General features: G+C 41.9%; 1 protein-coding gene across 2 annotated transcripts in view; it reads left to right on the forward strand.

Annotated features, from left to right (window-relative positions):
- The window catches only part of LOC147730859 (zinc finger and BTB domain-containing protein 8A-like), a 54,751-nt gene extending 32,143 nt beyond the window's left edge, over window positions 1-22,608 (forward strand). For both annotated transcript variants that reach the window (XM_086955703.1, XM_086955705.1), the window contains exons 3-4: window positions 8,222-8,391; window positions 21,810-22,608. In XM_086955703.1, coding sequence (XP_086811829.1) covers window positions 8,222-8,391; window positions 21,810-22,148 — 509 coding nt within the window. In that variant the 3' untranslated portion in view covers window positions 22,149-22,608. The remainder of the gene's footprint in view (window positions 1-8,221; window positions 8,392-21,809) is intronic.
- The last annotated feature ends 1,072 nt before the right edge of the window (window positions 22,609-23,680 follow it).

Below are 23,680 nucleotides of genomic sequence, written 5' to 3' on the forward strand. Positions count from 1 at the left end.
TGTTGTTTTCACTTGGAAATGTTTTTCTTTTTTTCTAAAGTCTTTGAAAACAGAGCCATGAGTAAATAGCACTAAAATTTTAGAACTGCGGTTCTTAAACTTTTGACATCTGTGGACTGCTAATTTCTATCTTTTGAACCTCACAAACTATAGAAACAAGAATACACTAAAGAAAATAACACAACTTATGTAATATTTTGAAATTACTAACCTTGCTATAGGGATGTTGGAGCTTTTCAAAATGTAGTTTTTTTTTCTAAAAGACAAAGAGGCTAGAATGTAGTATATCAATGTGTCTGTTATTGCTCCTAATGTATCTTGTTTTTTTTTACACATACCAGTACTTTGCTTGATGCCACCAGATGCGCCTACTACTGTTTGCTGTGCTTACCCTGCTCCCACAAATCAATCCAAGAATACCAAATTGACTTTTAGCCCCCAATTTTAAATCCTTCAAATGTTTACATTTTTAGTTTCATGTGTATGCACGTTATTATTCCGCTATTATTATTAACTTTCTAGCAGCTGTGGACCCCCGTAGTATGCGTTGTGGATTCCTAGGGGTCAGTGGACTTACAGGTTGAGAATCGCTGCTCAGTTTGAGCATGTTGCACATGTCCTTGTGTTTTGTTTGTAAAATCAATAAAATATATTCCAGCAGTAAGATCTTAAACAAAAGGGAAGCCAGGAAGTACAAATGGCTCTACATTATCTACAATTAGAAGTAAGCACACCATGTTTATATAAACCAGATCTTAGAATTGTGACTCCCAACTTCAAGTTAATGTTTGCTAAAATATTTTAACTTTTACAACTAAGCTCAAACATGAAATTAACAAACTACAAAAGTTTTAAAGTGCCAGTAAAAATAGTAGAACGCAGAGGGGAGAGAAAGGCTTATTAAACCATGCTTAAAAGTACTTTGACAACTAATAAATAAAAACAGTGTTTAAAAATTTCTTTTTGGCCTTGTTCTCTGTTCTATCCACATTATTAACATATTTTTTTCTGTTACATGTGCAGCACTCCTGTATCTCTTATGCTGCCTTAATAAAACAGGCCCTTGTTAATGTATTTTTTATTTTCCATGTACAGCGCTCTATTACCCCTTAGTTAGTCCAAGTTGCTAAATGCTTTAATAAATTAGCCTCTCAAAATGATCTTGATTTGCTGCGAGTACATGCAAGAGTTGATTGTAAACCACACACACATTATGCAGAGACAATGAATGATTTTCCACACACATAAAGTATACACCTCAATATAATCTATCTATATATATATAAAAACGAAAGTATATCTGTTTGTCCTTTTTGTATTACTACACCATTCATCCGATCGGCATGAAACTTTGGGAAGTTGTGGAGTACCCTCCCGCGAAGGTTTCTAGAAAAAATAAAATTAAAAATCTGTTAAAAGTTGTTGAGTACACTCCCGCGAAGGTTTCTGGCAAAAAAAAGAAAAATTTGTTAAATATCGGCCCCCAGGACCCTCATAATCTTTCCAATACTGAACGTTTACAGTTTCCGGTGCGACTCGCTTTTGCAATGACCCTCAACAAAGCACGAGGACAATCGCTGCAAGTGTGTGGTCTAGATTTGGAGAATCCGTGCTTCTCACATGGACAACTGTATGTGGCCAGCTCACGCGTTGGAAAACCTTCTGATTTTATTCGTGTACGAACCAGACGGAAAAACAAAAAATACTGCGTATCCACAAGCTCTCGAATAAATAAACAGATTTAAAACAACACTTTAAAATGTTTTCCATATTAAAATGAATACGTTTCAATAAAAATGACACAATGTAAATTAAATGTTATCATAACAAGTTTCCTTAAATTTCCTTTCTTCTGAAATCGCAGCAACGCGCGACGGGTAAGCTAGTCTATATTTATAAAAACGAAAGAATGTCTGTCTGTCCTTTATGCATTACTACCCCATTCATCCGATCGCCGTGAAACTTTGGGAAGTTTTTGAGTACACTCCTGCGAAGGTTTCTGTCAAAACATTTTTTTTTAAATCGAACCCCAGGGCCCTCATAATCTTTCGAATACTGAAATAGACAGCGGATTTGCGAGCATCGTCGACAGTTATGACCCCCAAACGGATATCGATTGGTCAATCTACATCAGAAGCACGAAAGAAAAAGGCATTACGAGCTTCAGAAACAGACGAGCAACAGGAAGCAAGATTAGTAGCTGTTCGATTGGTCAATTTACATCAGAAGCACGAAAGAAAAAGGCATTACGAGCTTCAGAAACAGACGAGCAACAGGACGCAAGATTAGTAGCTGTTCGAATACAAACTGCTCAAGCCCGTAATTCTCAAAGAAATGAGCAACGAGAATCAAGATTGGAAGCCAATCGAGTACGCACTGCTCAAGCCCGTTCTTCTCAAATGAACAAGCAACCAGAATCAAAATTGGAAGCCAATCGGGGACGGACTGCTCAAGCCACACTTATAAATGTTTTCAAAAATAAAATGAATACGTTTCAATAACAAGGACACAATGTAAATTTAATGTTATCATATCGAGTTTCCTTGAATTTCCTTTCTTCTGATATCGCAGCAACGCGCGACGGGTAAGCTAGTTATTAATAAATGCTCTCTTCAAAAAGCCAAGTGCTGTTTGCTGTCTATGAACTGCAAAAAATCACAAGCATTACGAAAAGGCTACGGGGTCCCTCAATTCCAGTATAATGCAGATAATGGGGCACCCACAAGCCAAAGAGTAAGGGATAGACAAAAAGCACTACCATCTTCAGTGGAACTTCAAGAAGGTCTTTTTTAAAGTTTGTTAGGAATATTGAAGTCCAGAATCACTTGACTCTTAAAAGAAAAATTTTAATCAAATCTCAGACCCCCTCCAACCAAAGAGAGCACCTTTAAAACAATGTACACAAATAAACCCCAAACCTTCTTAAAAATGTTACAAATATGGGGGAAGGATGAGGGTAAACAGCGAACCAAAACCATAAGTCCTATATGGGAACCTGAACCATCGAAATTTAATTTGTTAGTGTAGGCCATCCAAGAAAATATTTGACCAACTGAGGATGAATTGTAGGTAAGTGAAACAATTAACTGACCTGCCCTTCGTATCATCACAAATAAGATCGGCAGTCAAATGCAAGATTTTGTGGCACGAGTACCTGGGCCTTATCCATGCACTGCTTTGTAAGCCGTTGGACTTGTCATAAATTGGGTTAATAATTTTAGATATAACATGTACTGATTGCAAAGAAAGTTATGTTCTCTAAACAACTCTTGCATTTTGCATGCACCATAACCTGTTTGACACTCTCCACCCATCCTCAACAGCACTTAACCCTTTTGTAGAACTAGTAGTAGCAGTGCCAGCTTTAGCGCTGGTGGCGCCTGGTGCGAAAATCTTTTTAGGTGCCCTCCAATTACCTCCTTCTCCACGGATTTCCTCATTACCACATTCCAACAATGTCCCTCACCTCTCCATTGCTCCCCCTCACATGAATTTCATTTGTTTTATAGCACTGCTCACTCCAGTGTAGAATGTCGGAGCACTTTACATCACACACACACACATTATACAGAGGCAATGAATCATATTTGTGTAAACCAGTCTTTTTTCGGAAATGTTACATATGACAATAAGGAATACAAGATGTAATATCTACACTACTAGGCAGTATATTTTAAGAGTTTGGTCTGAAGAAGAATAAACTCAGGATTTAAAAAAGTACCACAGTGGTTAGGGTTGTCTTTTAGTAAAAAGAATGTATTTCTACTCAAACAATCCCTTTTCAGCAACATTAGGATAATGAAAAGCTGGAGAAAAAAAACATAACGTTGCAGCCTGTACCATGCAGTTTTCATGCAGCTTTTTGATGACAATTCACAGGTCACTGTCCTATATTAGGACTGTAACTTATGAACCACAAGTAGCAAAGGATGTATTTGACAAAGACAGTAACCCACTGAGCTAGCCACGTAAAATACAGTTCAGTGATCTGTGTGACACACGTTCTTTGCAGCAGGCATAGTAACCCTCTGCGCTACTTTATGATGACTCAAAACTGCGAGTAGACAAACCTCCAATATCTCTCCAGTAGGAAAATTAATTCTGAGAGGTATCTTGACATTTCTGTTGTTGCCTGAAAACTCCTGGACACTCAGTAAACAGCAGTGGGTGCTTTTAAACCCATAAGTTATTTCTAAGCACTGTGCCCCTCGAGCTCATTGCCAGGTGCGGCTGCATTGATCACACTGGCCTAAAGCGAGCCCTGACTAGTAATATTAGCAGCAGCCTTGGCAAGCAACCATTAACTTGCATTGGCAACCTGAATCAAGTACTATCTCCATAAATGTGACATGATAGCATATGTCCGTTGGGGGTACGGGCTAAACATGCATATCAAGAAGGGCATGTGATCAGCAAGATTCCTGGTAAACAGTAGACACCTACATGTGCAAATCACACAAACAGTGCATACAACACAGCTAACCAAGCTCTCCACAGCATTACTCACTTCTTTAGACTGCTTAGACCCATCTGGCAGTGTGCAATTCAGACAACTCTGAGCATGCGACAGCGCAGTATCCAAAAATCAAAGAGACTGTACTAGTCACTCGCTTTCATCCGGCCTACCCAGTGGCCCGCTACCTTGTTCATTCACTTTGGCCGCTGCCTGCTAAAGTCCAGCAGGATTGTCAAATCTGCTCTGGAAGATCAAGGCAGGGACTATCATATCTCTGCTACATCACCAGGAGTACATCACCTGAAAGAAACAGTGTAATTGAGTGCACATTTGACTTATGGGGGAACCTGCAACTGCACGTCGGATTTAGGTTTTTACCTGACTAGTGTTTGGGATTGGTCATCAAGGGGTCACCTGGGTGAGATTAGGTCAGGAGAACTCAGCAGGTGTAGCACCACATGGTAGAATCATACCACTTGTCACTGCTGTGTGTACTGAACAGCATTGATAAGTATTTAGTACTGCTGTGTGATTACAAAGTAATTTCTTTTTTAGGGGGGTTTTAAGGGGAAGGGGTGAGGGTTAAATTTTCTCTATACTTCTTCTGAATAGATAGGCTTGTGTGGAAGGGACCGATAGTCTCTGTATGGTAAGCCTAGCTCCCATCCCGAAAGACTCGGTGAGAAATCTCGGAGTCCGCTGGGACACTCAACTTAGCTTCAAAAATCAGGTGCAAACAGTAGCAACCTCCTGTTTCGCCAAGATTAGAATCATAAAACGCCTCATCAACTATCTGCCGGCAGACTGCGGTAAGACTGTGATCCAGGCCCTGATCATATCCCATCTTGATTATGCTAATGCTCTCTACCTTGGTATCACAGCGGGCCTCTGCCACAAGCTCCAGACGGTCCAAAACGCCGCCGCACGGCTGGTTGAGAGAATCCCGGCCAGACACCATATTACTCCTCATCTCCGTAAGTTACATTGGCTGCCCATAGCAAAAAGATGTGTATTCAAGGCCATGACTCTGGCCTTTCGAGCTTCAAAAGGCAAGGGATCGGCACACCTCAAAAACATTCTTCGACCTTATGCCAACTCCAGGACTCTACGGTCCAATACCCTCCATTTCCTGGAAACCCCCCGATTTAAACGATCTCGGGCCGGTGGCAAAACCTTTGAGGTCTGTACCTCTCAGTGCTGGAACAAACTTCCATTAGCCTTACGCACCTGTCAGACTGAATTAGTTTTCCGTAAATCCCTGAAAACACATCTGTTCTCCTCATAAATTTGGATATCTGCCCCTATGACCTCCCTTTGTTTTTCATTGTTTCAGCGCCGGGACGCCCCGTTGGGGCCGCTGTGCGCTCTATAAATTTCTCAAATAATAATAAATAATATGGTCCTGTTAGCACTTTTGCTATTACCTCACATGGTGTGTTTATGTATGTTACATTTTATTAAAAATACCAATAAAACGATTTGCTACTAAAAAGTAATTTCCTTTTCTTAAAAGACAAGCACTGGGCTGGACATTGAAGTTATTGTGTCTGTTGGTTAATTGTTGAGTGCAGTACCTGGGCACCCCACTCTACCTCCCTGAAAAGCCTGTGACTGCTCACCCTTACTACCCTGAGAGTAAAGTGATCAAAGGGCTGTATTTGGCCCAGTTTGCCAAGCTAAAGTGGGACATGCCTTAAGACTGTAGTGGCAAACAATCACCGCCACCACAGTGGAGACCAGGTGACCTGTGCCTCCTTTGTGTTCCCCCCCCCCTTTCCCACAAATGGGGTCAAACATAGAGACTAGAATTGGGCAGGACTGAACTGATCCCTTTGTTCTCTTCCCTACCCTCCCAGATGTTCCGTCTGCGCTGTGATGCTGAATTCAGAGCTGCAGTCTTGTTAGGATTTGATTGCTACAAGTTCTTATTCATCCAAATCACAACTTCAGACAAGTCCTAACATGAGCAGAGACTGCATTTCCTGCCTTAATGGGACCTAGATCCATGCATCACCTTACTTATGTGGTTCACCACTTCCTTCCTTGCAGTGAAATAGGTTAGCATTCTTTCTTATACATTGAACAGTTGTAGGGTTGCAAGTGAGCCATGAGTGGCCACATCAAGTAGCTCTACACAGTCGTCATTATCTGCCTGCTAAGACCTGCCCTGGATAAAGTAGGAGACCATATCAAAATGGTTCCTTCAACTCCAGCCAGGTAACTCTGCCTTGGATGTAGCAGCTCTAAGTGAATAGTATTGAAGGCTGCTCATAGGCGCTGGAAGTAAAGGTGTGTGGGGAGTGCTACAGTACCGCCAAAATAACCATGCTTGAAATCGAAAGATGAATGAATAATAAAAATGCCTTTAAATTGTGTGCCTATCTTATCACATTTGCTGTGCATTCAAAGACAGAAGTCAAATTTCAGGTTATATCTTTTGACAAATTACTGCTTTACCTTTGACAGCGAAACTGGTGTTTACTTTTTTTTCTCTGACTGCAAAAATTGAGGATTTTGTAAAAGCGACCTAGGTAAGAAGCGTGCTGGGGTAAAGGGAGTGTGAAAGGAAAGGCTGTAGGATGTCATTTTTTCGAACACAAAACACAATGTAAGCACCTGTAAATGAGTGATATACATATTTGAGAATTTATCAGCAATAAGGAAAGCACAAATGAAGCAAAGTTTTCTGAAATAGTATAGAAAGAAAGGTTTTAATAGGATCAGACCAAATCAATACACTTTACTTGGTGAAGCACCTGATAACTATGTGTGGGAACCAGATTTCCACACATTATTGTTTGTGTGGTATATACATATCCATGCAAATGTAGCTGTCATTTCAAAGGAAAATGTGCTGCCTGTAAGTGGCAGTGTGCTACCAGGACAGTGCTCAAAAGTGCCAAGCCAGCTTCATACACACACTTAGCACTCTCCTGCTAAATGAGCATTGCACATTTGCTAAACATCTTTTTTTGTGTGACACAGCGATTTTTCGCAAGCCTTATTACTTCAACCATATAATATTAATGGAAGCATTGCTACCCTGAAAACTGTTCCAGCATCATTGAGGCTGCTGGAAAGTCGAATGTTGAAAGACTTTATGGGCATTACGGTTCACCCCTCATTGGATATGGATTCGTTTAACTGCAGTTCTATATATACGCTACGATTTGCAGCATTTCAATACTGCAATAATACTGTGTGGAATCAGAAGTCAGATCTACAAACGAGAACCCTATCTTTTGCTTCAACTTATTTGTTCTCGAGTAATTTTAGTTTCTGTAAGCAGTGAGTGTAAATGTACCCTCTCCATGGACATCTCCATAAATCACTCTCCCTCAGTCAGGATAGACTGGACCGTTGTCGTGCCACAACTTTTTTGAATGTTTTATAGGTGAAATCCTAGTTGACTTAACACATGTTGAAATACAAATACGCCTCTTGAAGTTTCTGCATCCAATTAAACTGTGATCAGAAAACTCAATAACTCGCGGTGCAAGAGTAAAATTGGGGCCAAGGAGTGGTTGCACAGTGATTGTATGCTAAAGTATATGGCTGTTTTAACTGATCCTAAGTGAGACTCTACTGCAACGCGAGGCTCATTAGAAAGAGAGACTTGAAGCAATCAGTGGCCTTTCTGGGACGTCTGTTCTTTGAAGACTCCTTTAAATATCAAAGAGCTGGCCAATGTCTGAGTATTACCTATCGTCTCATTCGCAAGTTAACAGGTATTTCCTAAGCGCCTCTTCTCATTTTTTTAAATAGATGGTCTCCCTAGGATAAGATTCCAGTGTCCGCATTGCCCCCACACTGTGAAACGGAGAGCGGATATGAAGCGACACCTTCGCTGCCACACGGGAGAGAGACCTTTTCCATGCCCAGCCTGTGGCAAAGGCTTCACCAGGTTAGAGCACCTGCGCGGCCACTTTCAGACGGTACGTACACTCTCTAATTCAGTGGCAGCTTTTACTTAACCGGGGGGGCGGGGGAGATGGTAGGGAGGGTTAATTCATAAATAAAAAAAACACTTACCTATTGGCCGTCCGCTGCCCCTTGGTCCTCTTTGGCTCCTTCGTCGACAGGAGGAGCTAGGAAGCACACATGCTCCCCTAGCCAATCACGATGCTGCCCCCACAGAGAGGGACTGGGAACCTGTGCATGTTCTCCACCCAGGCAGTGCAATACAGCTGGTAGGGAACATGCAAAGTGGGCATGACTGTTTAGATGGTCCAAGAAGACCAGCAAAACCGTCATGTGCACTTTAGAGGGTGCTCTTCACTCCTCCCCCTGGCCCCCGCACTGGACATTGCACCTAAGCAGGAATGGAAAACTAAAATGATATCATTGGTTATTATTATTTTAGTTTTCATTTTTAAACTGCTCGCAGAGCAGTGGGGTGACACTCCTGCGCCTTAGTGCAGGAGCCAGCCCTGCTCTCATTTTAAAACCCAAACGATTATTTAAATTGTAGGGTTGCCAGTTTAACAAATCCCAGACAGCTTGGAAAAACAGTAAGAAAGCTGCATTTCTCCAGTATTGGATCTTTCATAGATTCACATGCTTGAATCATTCCCCGTCCTGGAATTAGGAGTCCAACGGTATCATTAGAAAGCAGTGTAATGTTAGGGAAGGCCATAAAGCCTTCACTTTAGTAACACAACTCTGTCATTTTGAAAAAGATACCAATCGGGTTGTATCTCCCTCTAAAAAACTCCCCTCAGAGGCTTCTGTCTCTCAGATTTTCTACCGCATATCATGTGAGGGAGTCTCCCCTGAGCTCTGCTTCCAATCTTCAGAGAGACATATAACTATTTCCATACTGCTCCCAGTTACCATCTGTGTCAAATCTGACTCTACCATGTCAGAACAGGCTAAATAAGGTATTTTTAGACCATGTGGAACCTGTGCGAAGAAGAGACTGCATTCAGAAGATCATCACATGGACTGCATATACTGCCTCTACCCATTCTACTAGATGAAGGACTGTAAGGTATGTCGTACCTTTTCCTCAAAAACCCTAATAGACAGAGAGGGGAGGTTATCGCTGTGGCTCCGAAAACTTGATTCTAAGGAAGACTCTATTTCTGGGGATAATAGTGAGGATTCTGCCTCACCTGCCATGAGAGTTTAGAAAAAGGAGATGGAGAGTTTGGAAGATGGCTCACCTCAGGAGCTTCACAAGAAATCCTCTAAGAAGACCCACAGTCCCTCTGAGAGACATTCTCACAAACACAGGGACCTTATTTTCCCTCAGAAAAAAACAGGGAAATCTAAATCTGTACCCTCTACACCTCCACCTCAGATTTTCCACAAGTTCAAGGAACCGCTGTTGGCACAGGCGATGGAGATATCATCGATGAGCACACCATCGACAAATCAGTTACTACACCATCGATAAAGACTACAAGGGTGTTGACAATGTGGATGATAACAACAGCGATCATGGTCAGTGCACCGTCGGCGACGACTACATTGTCGACGATGCAGTCTACGGCGCCTATCCTGTTGACGGTCAAGCTGGTCTCTGACTCATTGACGACAACAATGCTGTCAACTTTGAAAGTTTCCAACTGCAATGCCAACGATGTCGGTGTCGACTGCATCATCAGCATGAGAAAAATCACTGGGAAAGAAAAAAGAAATTTAAAAAACATATCCCTACTGCTGAACATCCATCTCCACCTTTGGTACCCAGTCATCTCCTGGATGAGGATGACTCAGATGATGAAGGTCCTTTTGAGGTAGCATGCAGCCCATCACAGCTGCATGTAAAATATAAGCAAGATGATGACAAGAATTAGGAGGAGTACTGTGACCAGTCATATTACCCTCCTCAGCAAGAGGCCTTACATTTCCAGGATGTATTCCAACCATATCAACAACAACAGTACCAGGAGGATGTAGTATGCATACCAAGGGCATTGGACTCGGACCTGCAAATGATGCTGTTCGAATTATCACAAACGCTTTCTGCCTAAAACTACCTTTCCTAAGCAGCTAGTAGCTCCTCCTAAAACTCCTCAAGTACAGCCTTCTACTCCGCAAGCACATTCCGACAGTCGCCTCCACAAGGCATACTCCACAGTCCGGAACCATAACTATGAATGACACCTAATCTTTAGATGACGACAGAGAGGAAGAAGAATATCAGCATATCCAGACTCAGTGGGATGATTACCTCATTCCGACTCCATCATCCCAAACACCACCACCTACAGACTCACCACTAGAAGAAGGAGGTTTCCAAAATCTCCTAGAGAGAGCGGAAAAAAGGTTTGACCTACCAATGACCTCAAAGCAAGCTCACTGCTTTTTAAATGACTTTAAGGAACCTTTCCGTAAGAGTGTCAAAGCTATTCCTATCGTCCTCTACATCTGGGACGAAGCTTTAAAGTTGATGAAGAACCTAGCTACTGTGGCTGCAGTCTAGCCACGCCAGGACTGATAATATAAGTCCCCGAAAGATTCTCCATCCGGCCTTATCTGACACCCAAACCAGGCTCTGTAGTCACCCAAGTGGTCCATCTGCTTCAATTTCCACACTGCCTGATAAGGAAGGTAAGCGTCTTGACAATATCGGAAAACGCACCTGAGAGTGGGTAGAATGGGGGGGGATAGGTGATTGGCTGCCACAGTACTAAACAAGTGCTTTTATTGTCTCCTTTACTAAGGTGCTGTAATTTTGCATCGACTTTTACTTTGGTTATTATGCTCTCTGTTATTCATTGGGGCACTTGAGTGGAGCCTGTTGGGGAGGGTGAGCAGGGGGATTGTTAACGTTTTTATTTTTGTTATGTATGCCAACGATAACTTGGTATGGTACACTTCTATTAAAATGTATACATAAAAACACCGTAAACCAGTTCTCTTCGATGTCAGCACTCACAGTGCGAGCAGCAAACTTGTTGGCAGTACTTCAAAGGAATGACCTCCAAAACTGGACAGATATTGCGCCATATCTTGACCGTCTTCCGAAGGACGCTGAAGCCAAGAAGAAGAGGCCGTCTCCTCCGAAATAATCAACTGCGCCATGGACATTGCATTCACAGGTTTTAGGCAGTTAGTAGGAGCTGCAGTCCTACGAGGAAGCTGTCAGCAATACAGGTACCCATCATACCAATCCGGATCACAGCAGTTTCGCCGGCAATATCGGCTGCAACAACCTCCTCGGGCAGCCTACACAAGAAAAACCCTGAGAGGAAAGCTGGGTCAGCAGGGCAAAGACACAGGACGTCAACAGTGACAAATTGCAGACACCGGATACACATCCCTCTTCAGCATGTCTCGGGAGCAAACTGTCAAATTATCTCCCCCGAATGGGAAAAAATAACAACAGCATGGAAAGGAACAGAATGGTTATTAGATTTAATTACGTTTGGTCACACACTGGAATGCATTAAAAAAACACCCCAACTCCACCCCAGAAGTCCCTGCCAAATCATCTGCATCTTCTCAAATTAGAAGTGGAGACCATGCTCCTCATCGGGGCCATAGAACAAGTCCCTGTAAACCAGAGGGGAAAAGGTTTCTACTCCTGTTTCTTTTTAGTCTGGAACACGTCAGGGGAATGGAGACCTATTCTGGTTGAAGAAAACTGAAAAGATATCTCAGGAAACGGACATGTCGCATGGTCATGCTCCAGGACATCCTGCAGCTTCTAAACCAGGGAGCTCTTATAACAACATTACATCTACAAGATGCATATTTTCACTTTCCGATACATCGCCGCCATCGAAAACTTTGAAGATTCACAGTAGCCGGGTGCCATTATTAGTTTAATGTCCTCCCATTCATCCTGAAATCCGCCCTTCGCATTTTCACAAAGTGCCAGGCTCCAGTAGCGGCATTCTTAAGACAAGAGAAACAATAAGTGTTTCCATACCTCGACGATAGGCTGGTCAAGGCACCTTCTCAACAATCTGCACAGAGGGCAACCAAGGCATGCTTACACTTTTTCAGCAAACTAGGCCTTTCGCTGAACCCATACAACTCAGGACTGCAGCCATCCAAGAGAATAACGTTCTTAGGGACTATACTGGCTACAGTGCATTACAAAGCATATCCCTCTCCAGAAAGGCGGACAAGATTACTACACTTGCCCATTTTAGTGCAGAGGAAAAAGTCACTTTCAATTCGTCTCTTCAAATCCCTGCGAGGGATTATGTCATCATGCATTCCTATAGTACCTTTCTGCCACTTCCGAATGAGACAATTGCAAGAGGAACGAAACAGACAATGGATCCAAACACAGGGCTTTTTCGGCAATATCATTCAGGTTACCCTGGGAATGTGCACAGCTCTTTCCTGATGTATTCTAAAGGAAAATCTCTCCACAGACCTAACATTCATATCCCAAGTATCCGACTTGGACATCACAACAGACACTTCCTTAGAGCTCATCTCCAAGATTTGCAAGTAAGCGGCAAATGGGAATCATGGAATGACTCCTACATAACAACCTGCTGGAGTTCAAGACAGTGCACCCAGCTTTGCAATCCTTCCTGCCCAGAATACAAAAGTCTGTTGTGAGCCTCTGCATTGAGGACACTATGACCATGCACTACAACAACAAGCAAGGAGGAACAAGATGTCAGAGGCTATTCCAAGAAGCTCAGAAGATTTGGGAGTGGTCCCATCAGTCACCAGGTAAATCTGAAAGTGGAGCAAGTGCAGAAGAAGCAACATGTCATCGCAGACACACTGAACAGAATGAGAAGTACCTGCCACGAGTGGGAAATAAATCAAGTCCTAGAGAAAATCTTCCACCAATGGGGCAAGCCGATTCTGGACCTGTTCACAACCACCCAGAACCTAAAATGCCTATTTCTACGCAGGATGGCACTCACAACCAAGGTCATGGGGGGAATGCGTTTTTGATCACATAGTCTGGGATCTTTGCATATGCTTTTCCTCTGACTCCTCTCCTCACAAGGATTCACAAGGAAAATGAAGGCGGAGCACTGCAGGATCATTCTGTTAGCTCAGAGATGGCCAAGGCAGCATTGGTTCACAGACTTACTTCTCTCAGAGAGCAGCACATCCAACTGCAGCCACTTCCATCTCTGCTGACAATGAACTACGGCCAAGTACTTCATCTGGATCCAAGATTCATACACTTGTCAGCTTGGCTCCTTCAATAAATTAATTTGCACATCTGAACATTCTAGGAGAATGCAGAGATATTCTAGCCAGATCTTGGGCATATAGCATGAACACGACTTACAGCCTCAAATGAAAACAATTCCTTCTGGTCTCAACATTCAAACGTGCACCCAGTCTCTTTTACATTGGAAGAAATCCTTCCATATTTGCTGCACTAACATCAGCAAGAAGTGGTGGTGAAATACAGGCTTTCCTGCAGTTCAGGAACGATAGAGTGATTCTACAAACAAATCCGAAACTCATCCCTAAAGTTCCATCAGACTTTCATTTGAATGAACCAATAGTTCGGAAGATATTATTCCCTGATCCCAAGACTGTAGCAGAAAAGACATTGCATTCCTTAGATGACGAGATGTCTGAAGATTCACCTTGACAAGACAAAACAATTCCTCAAGTCCAATCAGTTATTGGTGGCGTAGCTGGCACACCATTCCAAACTAATTTGCGAGCTCTTTTTACCAGAAGCCTATCAATGTCAACAGTGTTGTTTGCAGGTGTGTCTATCCAAGATATCTGCAGAGCAGCAACCTGGACAAATAGACACACCTTTATGCAGCAGTACTGTTTGAATTCCACAGTGCACAGTGATGCAGCATTGGGCTAGGCGGTGTTAAGTCATCTTTTTCAATAAAAGTGAGCCATCATAGTAAGTGATACTCCGCCATCCTCAAATGTATTGTGCACACTTCACATTGTTTATATATGAATGTTTATATATGAATTTCTGTGTGTGTATGTCTGTGTATGTATGTATGTATATATATATATATATATATATGTGTGTGTGTGTAGATATATGTACAAGTATATTCTAATACACATAAGTGATGTGCTATTCAATCTGATTCGAGCATGTATATCTATGAAAGATCCAATACTGGTGAAGAAAATAAGTTACTTACATGTGACTGTTGTTCTGCAGTATTGGTATCTTTCATAGAATCACATGCGACTCACCCTCCTCCCCTGACAGACTCACCTTCTTTGATATTGTACTTACTCACACTTGTGCTCTGAAAATCTGAGAGACAGAAGCCTCTGAGGGGAGTGTTCTAGAGGGTGGAGTTTAGTCTCTTTTTTTTTAAATGACGGAGATGTTTTACTGAAGTAAAGGCTTTATGGTTTTCCCAGGCTATATTTAACATTACACTGCTTTCTAATGGTACTGTGGGACTACAACTTTGTCGATGGGGAATGATTCAAGCATGTGAATCAATGGAAGATACCAATACTGGAGAACTATAGTTACAGGTAAGTAACTTATTTTCTTTCTGATCATGACCATTCTTATGCTAAATGCACTCCTTTGTTCTTCAAGCACTCCATTTCATCTCGCTATTTATGGAAAAATGTCAAGTGGCTATAAACGAATAATTATGATTTTGGTCATGCCAGTGCCCACTATAAAATGAGGCCGTAAGAACTGATTTTATTAAATATATTTTCTTTTCAGTTCTTTTGCTTATTTTGGGGTTTCTTTTTAGGTACCATGAGTCTGTGGCTTTAAATTTCTAAAAATGTGACTTTCACAAAAAAGAACTGGAAAATGATGGCTGCTCTGTGCATCTAGTGATTTACCCAGCATTAGAAGCTAATGGTGGTTTCTTCGTACTTTGTTTTGAAGATGTAGGCATGTATAGCACAGAATCTTCTATTACTCAAAATTGAGACAAAAAAACGAGACTGCTTATTGAAGGCTTTGTAGAAGTACAGCAGGTTCGAATTTTTACGGTATATAATGCAGTTTGGCACCTCTGAGCTTGAAAGTTGCAGCTTGGACTCGATGCTGTGGCAGCGTCGTGGGCCTTTTCCACAGCAAATCTAGTTTGTTCACTGGTGTAAAAATGCCCCTTTAATCAATTATATATATATATACTCCTTACAGAATCCTCTTGATACTGATAGGTAATTTCACTGTACATCAGAGAAACCTCCAGCTAAAATACTGCTCCTAGAGTGGAGCAGCCACTGCAGAGATCTTCCTTGCCACAGGATGGAATTGGTTTTGATTGGCAACCGAAATCCACTTTTAATGGTATGACTCTTTTTTTTAGTCTGCGAGTTGACCTTGTTTACTGGAATACCACGATGGATTAAACTCAGATCTGCGACTGGGGATGAATGTATGACAATGTTCAACGATCCGTCCATCATCTTTTTGTGTTGCATTTTCACCCTAAGTGGGAAGGGTATGCCCAGTAGTGGGTCTCATGCACACTATGTCACCGGTTTCAAGCTAGCCTGGCTGATGAGGGGTGATGCCATGAAACCGGTCCCAGGATGCTTGTTTTTCGGTCCAGGGAGGATCTGGCCTGGCAGTTCTGGCTGGGCTGTTCCCTTAGGGAACAGGGTCAAAGCTGATTTGCATATGGCTGAGTCCGAACTGGAATGGTGTGGCGAGAAAATAACAATAGATTAAGCCCAGATCTGCGACTGGGTGTGAATGTTTGACAATGTCCAACATTCTGTCCATCTTTTTAGTGTTGCATTTACTGGAATACCACATCATTTGAATACTACATTTGAATGATATTGTCTTGGGCTACTTGCTCCTTTTACTACCAAGGTGATTGCTCAAATATGTTGGTTGATCACCTGTAACTTTGCTGGTGCCATGATTCAAGGTACCCAGCAATGTGATAACAAGGGCTTACCACTGTAAAGTAAACCCAAGCACCACAGAAAGATATTTATATAAGAAAGTGCAATGCTGGTGAAAGGACATGTCTCCTTTGAAGGTTTGCTCTCCCCTAAAGACAATCTGAGACTAAGCAATGTCCGTCTGTTATAAGTAGGCCTTAAGTTTGTGCCTACAATTAAGCAGGTGAAAGAGGGCGGGGACATGTCAGGGTGGTAAGCAGCCTTTGTGACCCATTGGGACCTAGTGTCAAGATAAACGTGTCTGCAAAGTATTTTGTAGAGTTTTCATCTTTTTATCAAAATAATTTACTGCATTTGATCCACTGGCAGCCTGTTATTGACAGAGGTTGTCACCACTTGTCCTTCTGGGCTTTCGATTGACGGTTGTTGGGATCAAGGTGAACAACGGCTTGGACTCTTGCAGAACTATTTCAGGTTAGCAGAAGCCATAACATCCAAGAGAAGCTGCACTTTTGAAAAACGTATGGACAAGGCAGGGTATGCTGCAATACTATACCTCTGGAAGGCCCATTTCATTTGGGTAAAGTCAGTCCAATGAAGCAGATCTGTGCCTCTGAAAGATCAAATATAGCTATGGCAGAGTGAGCCACGTGTTATCTTACGCTGTAGAGGTGAAGGGCACTTATGCCATTTTGGGGCCTTGTAGTGCTTTGGGTGGTATCTAGAGTATGTTCGTCACCTGTTTCACTGACTGTGTCGGTCTCCCCCAATCCCAGTATCTGGGTCTTTTATTCCAATGTCTACATTTGTCACGTTCTCAGTATATGTGTCTGTGTGTTGTCCTCCAAGGACTTTTATTTGTATCTCATGTTGTCATTTACTTCCTGTATCTCTCTATCTCAGATACTTTGTTCCTAATCCCATGCTGCCTCCTGAGTGTCTGACAGGCAGTCTCAGCATATGTACCTCCCTATTTCAGCATCTCTGTTTCCTCATCCCTGTTCCATTGTCACTTAGCTCTCTGAGTATCTTGGTCCCCCTGTCTATTTCTGTGACTTATTGTCCTAGTCTTTTTCTCCTGGTCCTAGTATCTGCATCTAGAGTCTGACACTGGTTAGGCAAGTGATTCTAAAAGTCCCATTATGGCTAATCAAGGCCCCGGAAGGCTGCTAGGGGTGGAATGGGGTGGTCATGTCGGGAACATATATATCATAACAAGAGGTAGAGGTTACTTCTTCCTACTGCATACTGTATAAACTACAAGTCCACACAGAATGTACTAGGGAAAACTGCACTTGTCATAGGTGGCTTGTGATAATGTCCGACAGGAAAGAACAAAGATTTTGGATGGAAAAGCCTCATCCACATTGTTGTGGTAGGATATTACCACCATGGCGGTCTGTCTCAGGAAGAGGGCGATCAAAATAAATAATGGATATATGTGGGACCCAAGCAAACCCTAAAACTACCTCTGTGTACCCAATAGATTAAGCTTAACAAAAACCCACCTCCCCATAGAATAATCAACATTTGCTATATAGTCACTTTATACTTAGAAGCTACTTCTTATCATGGATATATTTAATTTGAAGTCAACTGATACTATCAAAACATATTTATTCAGACAAAATACCATATTTTCAGACAGAACATCATCCATATGCGTGATAACTGCATCCATGAACACTCTGGATGTAATGTCATCACACAAGCCTCTAAAAACATGACGAATAGGCGAAGCCCGTTAATTTGAAAATCTACTGTAGTCCAAAGTAAAACAACATGCCAAGGTTAAAAGGTTCCAATGTTAATGTAACCTTTGCGGTTTATAAAGGACGTGTTCCATTCCATTTAACGTAACGTAAGGTGAGTCTTTACGCGGCTATCGTGGCGTGCGGAGGAACCCTCTATCCGGCAATTAGATTTTATCAACAAAATAAATTCTTTGATTAACGGATAAGCATATCGGAATTAAAACAAAAAGATCCATCTATATCGAGTTGGACGCCAGTTTTAACATAACTCTAGGTCGGAGGTGTTAAACACTTCATGAATTGTAGATCTATCGCTTAAGTTTGTCCTTATTTTTGGCTAGATGTAGTGAATGCTCTGCAGCCTGCAGTAGTTACAGACAATAATCCAACACCAACTTGAGGGATATAAGAAATCAACTTTGACCAATTGTGACCCCTTTTTCCTGACGAAGGCACTGCCTTGTGCGAAAAACGCACGTGAAACACAACAGTCAATTATCACTGTGCCACATTGTTTCTCCAAGATTATGAATATCAGACATTAATTGTCATTATTGTTCTTGTTAAAAACAAAGACAATTGTGCTTTTTATTGTATGTCAGTTCAATATTGTATGAATGAAGATGCGTGAATGACTATAAATGGGGTGCTGTTTTAGTATGAAATGTCTTTTTCAGTATTTAATCTACTATTATTAAAAATATTTTGTATATTGTGAAGAAAAACGATTCTGTTGGTTCTTCTTTGGTTTTTCATGTATATTGTTTAGCTTATTGATGAAACTGTGATGTTGATATTATTGTTGTATTAAGTCTGTACACTAAAAGGTACCAGGGGTGCCAGATCTCATTCTCTTAGTATATTCTTCACTTATGTAGGGTCCCAATACTGAGAGAGGTTATCAGAACTTCTTTAATTATTCCATCTATGGTGGTAAACCAACTTCCATGCTGCATTTTTGCAGACCTTTTTCTTCAGTCCCTACGACGTCAGACCCCAACCAGAGGAAACATTACCTCTGTTCTTTGTGTGAATTGTGTTCCACTATCTTAATATTAACACCAACCCAACTAGGCAATATATGTTCTGCTGGTCAGTCAGACTATCAGTAATCAGCTCAATAGGGTAGGTCCCTCTGCTGAAGCCAGCACAACCATATGATATGTGTAACAGTGGGGGTTAAGATGTGAGTAAGCCAAGTTATAGGAGAGGAAAACCTGCTGTATTCCACTTCATGTTTGTATGCTACATTATAATCACATGTGTAGGCCGGTGTTGACCCATATCAGGTTTTCAATGGGAGTGTTATCCAATTTTGTGATCACAGGATTGTTTCATTCAATCTATTGGTTGAGACCACCATGGTGGTAATATCTAACCAAAGTGGGGCGGACTAGCCAATGATGAAGCATGCCACAACAACTTGGATGAGGCTTTTCCATCCAAAATCTTTGTTCTTTTCTGCTGAACATTAGCAAGAGCCAACTCTGGCAAGTGAAGCTTTCCTACTGTATTCTGTGTGGACTTATGTCAAGAAAACCTGCTTACCAAAAGTTTAAAAAAACTTAATAATGACCATTTTTAGGTCTCTTTTACATATAACTTTTCGTTTTCTCTGTCAAAAATTGGTATGGTGGACACTAACATTAGTTACAGTGGGCTATGGGTCAGCCCATATATATCTTACCATTTGGTTGTTTCTTATTCAATGACTTACCTTCCCCTGCTTGTCTTTGTCATTTCCCTGCAGCATACCTTCTTTACCACCGTTTTCATTGGCTCACTTTGTACTCTTTCATTATTTACATTCCGGGAACTACTCTTTTTTTCCTTCAAGACTTCATGGGACTGCATGGTTTTTTTCTTGCTCACTTCAATGTGCACTGTTTCCCCAGTCAAATCCCTCTCACTTTCTCCATGTTACTCCCTCTCCCCAGACCCTGTATGTCAATTCCATCACCCTCACCGTCTAACACTTTTATTTCTTTTTTTTAATGTATACACCCCTCAACACTCAGTTCCTCTATTACTTCTCTCCCTGCCTCTGCCATCCATCCGTGCTTGCTTCCCCTGCCTGCTCCAGTGGTGTGCCCTCGTCTTTATCCCCTTTAGACCTGCAATTGAAAAGTTGAGACAAGCTGCATGGTTGTTCCCTTTTTTTTCCAACTCTTTGGAGCACTTTATTTTTTTTGCATTTACCACTCCAAGATATGTGTCCGCGATCTTGAAACGATACATTAAAGTAAAAACCAAAATGACCATCACGTCATGAGGTATGCGCACATATTTAGTGATGCATCTGCATGCATGCATTATCCTCCTGGGGCTGCTGTTGCATCATGACTCATGCCTGCAGATGAATGTTGTTGATGCATGTGCGCTTACACAGCTTTTTTTTCTTGCTGTTCAGTATCAGTAATAATTTGTTCTCCCGTTTTAGTTCTTGTCTAGGCAGGTCTTGCGCTGTCACCTCGAAAACTGCTGTATTCAGGATATAGGCATAAAGCTCCACCTACTTTCTGCCCATCTTTTTAATTGGCTCCTGGCCCTGTCCTTTGTAAAGGGTAGCTTTTCATTGGTCATTACTAGTAATCCCTCCTTTGTACAGTCATGTCTCTTCTTGTAACCTCCCATGAGGAGTACACCCCCTGTTACATGTGTTGTTACGCCCTAGGTTTTAATTACAGCCTCAAGGCACTATTTTGTTAAACAGGACAATCACTTGGTACTAAACTAGGTTTGCAGTGGTTACTTTACTCACTAGCACATCTCACGTTTATATTAGACCTTCTATAAATGTCCCTTCATCAGCTCCACATAGATTTCAACCTAATCCAGAATTAATATAATAATTATTTTGTCACATTTCAAAGCTACTATTTGTATATATGGACATAGCTATTTGAATGTACTCATGGTACTGTCTTGCATGCAATGCATTATGGGTAGGGTGGATTTACCATATTTTCTTCAGAGTGCAGTACCATATGTGACCAAAAGTTTATGATGCTCACTAGGGACTTCTAGGAGCAGCTTGCGCTATTGCATCCAGACATGCAGTGCTGGTGCCTTGCTCACTAGGGACCTCTAGGAGCAGCTTGCAGTACTGTACCTAGACAAGCAATGCTGGTGCCTTGCACACTAGGGACCTCTAGGAGCAGCTTACAGTACTGCACACAGACATGCAGTGTTGGTGCCTTGCCCACATGGGACCTCTAGAAGCAGCTTGCGATACTGCACCTAGACAAGCAGGGCTGGTTCCTGTCTCACTAGGGATCTCTAGGAGCAGCTTGTGGTTCTGCACCCACACATGCAGTGCTCGTGCCTTACTCACTAGGGACCTTTAAGAGCAGCATGCAGTACTGCACTGAGACATACAATGCTGGTTCCTGCCTCACTACGCAAGCATTTGCAATGCACTAGGTCTCGCCTTACTGAAAGTATGAGCTATTGGCGTTGCATTATTATTTGCAACGCAAGTACCTCAAACTATCAGTTTGTTTGTTTATTGAGTTTTATATAGCTCTGGCTACACCCAAAGCTATCAGAGCGCTTTACATGAGGTACCACAAAGTTACAAAATGTGAGACCTATTGCATTGCAAATGTTTGTTGTTGATGCTGAAAGAGGAGAGACATATTAGCTTTGTCAGTGTTTGTTGTGTATGGTGTGTTAGGTGAGTAAGTGCTATTTTATTCTTTAGCACTGAGTCTGCAGCTTACTTTTCTGAACTCATCTTACAGTGTAGAAGCAGCAAAACCTGGAGCCTCTTCCCACTCTCTCAAAAACAGCATGGTTACAATGCCTTGTCTGAATCGTTTTCCGCTTATTTTTAGATCCATGAGGCTGCTAAACTCGTGTGCAGGAAGTGTAAGCGCTCAGTGACTGAGGAGACTGGACGAGTGGTGCAGCATGGTACAAGGCGCTACAGATTATGCCACGGGTGCCTGTCAGACGCTTCAGAAGATATTATCCCTGTTGATGTTAACAAAGAATGGGCTCATTCTTCTGCTTCAGATGAGAAGGTATCCATGTGGCTGCTAGGCCAGGAGCACGGGGAAGCTCCCGAGATGGAGGAGGACGATGGGTCATCAGATCTAATCATTCATGAGGTGAGGGATAGCGACGATGACATTGAGGAAACTGAAGTCAAACCAGATGTCAGTAAACTTTGATCAGGCTTTACTCCAATGCAATGGAAAGAACCACAGCCAGCTGAAGAGAAGAAAGGAGTCAGATGACTGGCTTTACAAACATAACGTTTGAGATGGGGAAAACATTGTCTAAATACAGTCGAACTGTGGTCACTAAATCAGTTTCGAGATCACCCCAATGAACATTTGAGAAATCCTGTAAATGTTATTTATATGTTAAGGATTGACAGTACGCCTTTCTGCTCACTCTGGCACATGCATTTTATAGCGGAATTGGTGAAATTATAGAGCAGCAAATGATGCTGTAAAGGGCCAAACTATGACTGACATTTTAACCATCTCTGAAGAAGACCTACAACATGTCTTGAGATATTTAGAAGATGTAGGAATGTCTATGACAGAGAATTGTGACTTGTGAATCTTTTTACTCAAGCGTATAAAATGTACATATTTACTTATTGGGATATATATATATATATATATATATATATATATATATATATATATATATATATATCTACATCCAAGTGTATGTGATTGTGACTATATAAAGTATGCTACATTATTTTAAAGGTGGCCGCAGGGACTATGGACAATATATAGGTGTGCGCCCACTTTTATGTTTTTAGAAGTATGTAAAAATGTAAGGGAAAGCTTAGTCAAAATATCCTATAAACTGACTTTTCCCTGATGCTTAAATGGCTCTTGCGTTGGCTACCTATCCTTTCCAATCCCGTCTGCAGGAACATCAAAAAAGTTAGGTTTGTTGCTTTTATAGCACCCTAAGGTCCCTTCAAAGTGCTGAGAGTGGGCAGGAGATTTGGAAAAGAGGGACCAGGATGGAAGAAAGGAGACCAGACAGCAAGAATAGAGGAGGAAGCCTTTGGATTAAATGGTCACACATGCACTAAAAAGTTTCCCAAAGGAGCAAATTGCCTTGTGGTGGACCCAGCTTAGGAGCCTAGTGGGCAGATGGGGATGCAAGAGAGTTAAGAAAAGCAGAAGGAGAAAGAGCGAGGGGAGGAGGATAATTTACACGAATGCATGAAAGGGAGAAAAACAATGCCTGTCATATTTAAAAATTAGTCATACTATTCCAAAGTTAATATGTGGGCCAGAAGGTGCCTGTTACAGTCGGACTTCTCATGCAACCTCTCACTTATAGATCTATATGCCAGTATGCTCACAGGGAAAGACTGAGTTAGAAGAGGGACTGCTGGCACAGCAGAATCCATTTACTATGTACCAGTCTCCTAGGAAGACAGAGACCAGGGTCCCTGCATTGGGCCCGAAAGGCTTCGTTCTAGCATTTTCCTAGCTTGGCGTGGCCTGGAATAGACATTGATCCCTCGTGCATTCTAGATAGCTTAACTGGTAGCCGAGTAAGGCCCTCATGCTGCGGCTCAGGGTGGGCTTTAGACCTGAGGGCTGTTGGCACATTAGTAGGAAAACCTAACTTTGGAATACAGCACAGTACAATGCAAAATATTTTATTGCCACAACAAGTGCGACACATCCCTTCAGTAGTAAGTACATTGGATACTTAAAGTGAT

Source organism: Lissotriton vulgaris, chromosome 2_1 (assembly GCF_964263255.1).
Source record: "Lissotriton vulgaris chromosome 2_1, aLisVul1.2, whole genome shotgun sequence".
Taxonomy (NCBI): domain Eukaryota; kingdom Metazoa; phylum Chordata; class Amphibia; order Caudata; family Salamandridae; genus Lissotriton; species Lissotriton vulgaris.